General features: G+C 39.0%; 1 protein-coding gene across 3 annotated transcripts in view; it reads left to right on the top strand.

The window, feature by feature from the left end:
• APBB1IP (amyloid beta precursor protein binding family B member 1 interacting protein) overlaps positions 1-5919 on the top strand; it is a 128291-nt gene that overhangs the window by 42721 nt on the left and 79651 nt on the right. For all 3 annotated transcript variants that reach the window (XM_019508253.1, XM_019508254.1, XM_019508255.1), the window contains 2 exons: positions 1874-1945; positions 4516-4603. In XM_019508253.1, coding sequence (XP_019363798.1) covers positions 1874-1945; positions 4516-4603 — 160 coding nt within the window. The remainder of the gene's footprint in view (positions 1-1873; positions 1946-4515; positions 4604-5919) is intronic.

Raw genomic sequence — 5919 nt, 5'->3', positions numbered from 1 at the left:
GCCCTAAGGGCTCATACAGATGTCTGAATCAGCTTAAAAGTTTGGCCCAGTCCTGCAAACACTAAAACACAGAAGTAGTCCTTGTGAAGTCAGTGGAACTGTTCACATGACTGAAGTTGAGGCCTTGTTTAATTGCTTTGAAAGATCAATACCAGAGTTCTCAGCTTTTTGCAGGACCTAGCACCTGGTGAGAATGTGTTGGCCACTAAATTGCACTGTTTTCTTGGTCAGACACCTTTTGTCCAACTCCTGCCACTTAGAGGTCAGTAGGCATTTTTACCTGTCTTTGATGGTCTACAACACATACTCAGGGTAACCGTGTAAGACCAAAAGCAATGCAGATAAAGCAGCTTTTGGTATAATACAGGGAGAATATTGAGCCAAATAAAATTATATCAAAGCATATTTAGCTGTTGAATTAAATAACTGCCCAGATAAAACCAGGAACGTAGAGTGGTTTAAGCCAAAGAAATATTTACATTGGATAGTTGTAGTTTAACACTTTTATAGTTTTCTTTCCCTCTGTCACCAGTTGGGTCTTACTGAGGTTTAAGATGCAGACACCTTTTATTAGCTGATGACTTCTAATCAAATATTGATTATACAGTGATGACTGAGATGGCTAAAATTCAGTAGATTTAGTAATGTGTGTAGGCATATGCAAGATCCAGGTCCTAATTTGCTACATGGAATTTCCCAATCATGTGCAGCTTTATTTTCCAGGCTGTCTTAAATCAGAAACTGTTTCTTGTGAAATTAGTGGAAAAAAATTGTAAGACATGATGTCTGCCTTTACAGAACTGATTAGCTAATTTTGAGATGGGCTAGTACTTCTTCTTTTCATGTTCTCTCATAAGCTAGGTGTTTTTCCAGAATTGTGCACAAGCGGTGGCTCTTTCCCTTACGTCAGTGAGGTCCTCCTTTGTACAGGTCTCACCAGAGAGTCGGTAGTACTGCGTTCAGTTTTGGGCTCCACAATTCAAAAAGGATGTGGAGAAGCTTGAGAGAGTCCAGAGAAGAGCCACGTGCATGATCAAAGGTCAGGAAAACAGACCTTACGACGACAGGCTGAGAGCCATGGGGCTCTTTAGCCTGGAAAAGCGCAGGCTCAAGGGTGATCTGATGGCCACCTGTAAGTTTAACAGGGGTGACCACCAGGATCTGGGGGAACGTTTGTTCACCAGAGCGCCCCAAGTGATGACGAGGTTGAATGGTCATAAACTACTGTGAGACCATTTCAGGCTGGACATAAGGAAGAATTTCTTTACTGTCCGAGCCCCCAAGGTCTGGAACAGCCTGCCATCGGGGGTGGTTCAAGCACCTACGTTGAACACCTTCAAGAGCAAATTGGATGCTTATCTTGCTGGGATCCTATGAACCCAGATGACTTCCTGCCCTTTGGGCAGGGGGCTGGACTTGATGATCTTCAGAGGTCCCTTCCAGCCCTAATGTCTATGAAATGAGCAGGTGCTCCGTAGTCTGCACTTCACCACGCTTGCATATATTCATGTCATTAGAGTAGCCTGATTTGATCATTTGTTCTTGATCTTCCAGTTTGCATGTGCAGGTGATTCAGGTGTTGCTATGTTGGCCAATCTATATGAGCCCCTCTGGGAAGGTCCTCCCAGGGTTCCAGGCCTCTTTCAGAGTGTCTGGTTGCGTGGAATCTTTCTTTCCATAACCTCAGTGGTGCTCTATCAGCAATTGTATCCAATGTCACAACACTGGTAACAAAAAACTTTTTCACACTTTAAGCCATTTAGTTACTTCTGTGTTGCCGCAGAGTGGATGCCTGTGGTCTTCCATGTGCCATGATCTTTCTTTTTGGCTCTCTACTAAATGGGCTAGTGATAACATTCTTGTTTCTTTTCAGATGGAGCAAACTTCCGATGAAATAGATGAGATGTTCAGCAATTTACTTGGGGAAATGGACATGCTGACCCAGGTAAATAATTATTTTGTTTTCACCTGGGTTAGAGGAATGGCTACAAGGGATGGAAGTGAAGAGAACTTCTCTCTGCAACTACTCATTGTTCTATTATACTGAATAAATGAAGATAAGTTACTTTAAAAAAAATGAAATATGTCCCTATTTGACATCCAAACCTTGTTGCCTGCAAAACAAAGATGACATTATTCTAGGCTGGGAGTGTGAAACAGCTCTGACATATGAAATAGGCACTTTTCAAAAAAATGAATCCAGAGTCCTGTTAGACTGAGCCCCGTCCAAACATTCTGCTTTGAATACAGACAGATTGAATCTTAATAGTCATGCATGAACACTTTGCATGAACTGTAGCATGCTGTGTTGACCATAAACTCTGAAAAATGAAAACAAAAATGTATCTTCTTCACTAAATTGTTGCACATTTGTATCTAGCATAGTGATTCAACACCATTATTACACATGCCAAAACTTAACACCAGTAACATTTAGAATTATATGTATATAATATATAACAAGAAACATTTTAAAAGAAAACTATTACAGCACAAGCCTCTTTATAAACCTAAGACCTGAAGAAATTTCCTACAAAACTGGTAAGGTTGAGGGAGAATTTAGACCCCAAAAAATGTTTTATTACATTTGTTTTAATTTAACATATCTTACATTGTCATCTTGGGTTTTGTATGAAACACCCTTCTTAAAGCCTTTAATTATAAAGTCTTTCCTGTTTCTTGGACTCCACTTCTTCCCAAATTCAAGAGCAATAATTAGGAATTCCTCTTGAAACATCTTGAAAGCAGCAAATAAAAGTTGATTTAATCTGATGATCATTGCTATCAAAACCATAACACTTTGTCCCTTGTCCAACTTCCTAACTTTTTAATAGTTCTGAATATGATTGAAAAGAGGGGACTAAATTACATTTTATTAAGTTTATTTCTGAGACAGAACTGCTTTGTCTTGTATTCATTTTCACATCTCCTACTTCACATCTCTAATTTTTCACACTCTGTCTAAAGCTGTACTTGTTTTCTGTGGTTCTCTATATTCTTGAAGCAGTCAATAATATATTCCCCCCCCACCCTTTTAGTTAATTTCTTTGCATCTCATTCTAACTTACTCCAAACCCTCGTTGCACCATCTCTGGCAATGTAAAGGGGCCTTAAAGCAGGGGCAAATGTGGCATCCAATTCAAGTCCCTTTTACTCTGGCAGTGTAATGAGAAAGTGGGAATCGGGCCCTTTGTGTCAGTCTCTGCACATCTAGTTTTGAACTACTCTTTTAGTGCTTCATTATTTTCCTCTTTGACCTGCTTATTCTTCTCTTGCTGTTACTCTTTCTGTTTTTAGTTTTCCATTTTATACCATTCTGGCTATTATAAAATACTATTGCATTTCTTTTATTTAAATTAGGAGTGAAAATATTTCTTTCTTGATCTTGAGCCCTAATCCAGCAAATTACTTACTTATTTGTATGCTTAACTTTAAGCAGATAGTAATATCATTGGCTAATATTTTGCTGGATTGAAGCCCTGACCAAAATTTTTGCCTTCTCTGTTTTATATACCCAAGTTCCCTTGTTTACTTCATTTGATCTTGGGCTAAAAATTGTCTAATTTTTTTTCTTTCTTGTTCTCCTGCTCACATGCTCACACCTACTTTATTTTTAGAAGTGTAAATATTCATGAAGAAGGGAGTTTCATAGATTTCATAGACATTCGGGCTGGAAGGGACCCTGAAGGATCATTGAGTCCAGTCTCCTGCCCCATGGGCAGGAAGTCAGCAGGGATCATAGGATCCCAGCAAGATAAGTTATTAAACAGTATATGCCCTAGGACAGAGCCTTGAGGGACCCCACTGGTGACCGCGCACCAAGACAATTGGCTTCCGTCAACCACCACCCTCTGGGTCCTACCGCAGAGCCAATTCCCCAGCCAGCGGATCGTGGTGAGGTTGAGGCTGCAGTTAACCAGTTTTGTCAAGAGGTGATCATGGGATACCAGACTGAAGGCTTTTTTAAAGTCAAGATATACAACATCAATCTCTTCCCCCTTGTCCAGGTGATAGGTAACCTGGTCTTAAAATTAATTTCAGAGTTCACTGCTTCAGTTTTTTAGCTTTGCACAAGTTCATAAGAAATGAACACTTCCTGCTTGGGCAATTGTGTAAAATGAACTGGCAAAAAAAATTGAACTCATTTTCATAGAAAATTCACTAGTTTCTGCTAACCCTTGTGAATTTAGGCACTTCTGGCAAAGTGTTGCCAGAGCCAGCCTTTTCCTTAGTGGGAATTAGAGGAAGGAATTGTCTTTCTATGACTTAATTTTGCACATTTTTCTTAGCCTACTAATGCACCATCCTAGAGAATAAGTTACATGCTAGAAAACCCCCTTTAAAGAATCACACGTATATGTATAAAACATCATAGAATAAATAAGACCTAGGGCATACTACACATGGTTCTCTTTCTTGAGAAAGGACTGCTTGTTAGTATGATTTGGTGTACATAAGTAAACATTAATAACTTAAAGACTACCATCAACAGCATTTTTTCTTCTCTCTCAACAGAGTTTAGAAGTGGAAACTTTCCAGCTTTCATCCCCCAAAGAACCTACTAAAGAATTTAATTTTTCAGTTGGTTTTAAAGATTTAAATGGTAAGTAATTAGAAAATTTATTTAATATTACTCTGTTTGTGTTTTTAAAAAACAAACTAAGGAACAAAAAGTGAAATGGCTATTATTTAAAAAAATCACTACTGATGTGTATGTGTGCATCAATTCAACACACTTTAGAAGGGCAAGCTTTTTAGAAAGTTAGTCCTTTCTGAAAATCAGACCGTTAAGATGTCTCAAGATAGGAACCCCAAAATTGAAGCAACAAAAATCACTTAGAAAATCATAGTCAAATGTCTTTCATCTGTAAATTTTTAATGAAACCAAAAACTAAGCTCTTCAGGGTTAGTCTGGCAGATGGAATTCATGAAAGAAAAACAAGATGAGGAAATGACACACTTGGCCCTGGTAAATGGTTTTCTTTTATGGGTATCCTTTTTGACAATAACTAATTAAAATAGTAGGACACCAGCTTTATTTAAGCAAGTTGAAAACTACATGGATTGGAATATTGTTAATGTGTGTGCCAGAACAGTGCATCAAAGTATTTCAATATAAGGAGAGAGGGCTTGTTTAGAAGTAACTTATACCCTGGTTCAGAAAAGAGATTAATTGCCATCTCCCAATAGAAATTACAGCATACAAGCATTCATTCAGTTTCTCCCAGTGGAAACCCTCCCCCTCTGGGAGAAAAATCTTCCAGGTATTAGCCTGGAAGTTCTCCCTTGTGAGGGATTCTTTTGCAAAAATGAATGCTTCCCTCATGGTCTGGCCCCAGACTGGGGACTGCCCAGTCAGGAGAGCAGATGGGTGTGCATTGCTCTGCTGCACCAGTTGCTCATTATTTAGGGTTCAATTCTTTAAGTTGTGAGCACTGTCCCAGATCCAGTAATCTGTGAGAGTCAATGGAATGTCTCACATTCCTGTATGTAATCATGTGCATAGGTAGTTCCCTGGATGAGGGACAGATTTATTTATTTATCTATATATTTATTCAACGTGTACGATGCCATTCCCAACAAAGGCTCAGGGCAGCTTATAAGAAGAAAACAAAATAACTTAATAAGAGAGTGACAAGGGGAAGAAAACAGCATAAAAGGGAACTAGAACATTAAGATAAAACAGAGACCCCCTAAAGAACATTACATTGCTTGGAGAATACCTGCCCAAATAGAAAGCTTTCACAGCACTTCTGAAAGAAGTCCAGGCTCAGGCTCTGGGGAACGTGAAGAAGGAGGAAGTTCCAGGGCTGAAGAGTAACTGTGAAGAACCACCTTCCATGTGTTTTTTGTCAAGAGGACTTGGCATACTGCTGGGTTTTTAGTTGTAGCAGTGTTATTTAGTTCCTTGGAGTTCTA

The sequence above is a fragment of the Gavialis gangeticus genome, unplaced genomic scaffold (assembly GCF_001723915.1).
Source record: "Gavialis gangeticus isolate Ggan-Ray unplaced genomic scaffold, GavGan_comp1, whole genome shotgun sequence".
NCBI lineage: Eukaryota > Metazoa > Chordata > Crocodylia > Gavialidae > Gavialis > Gavialis gangeticus.
The sequence above is the reverse complement of the archived record's forward strand: the minus strand, read 5'-3'. Positions and strand labels throughout refer to the sequence as shown.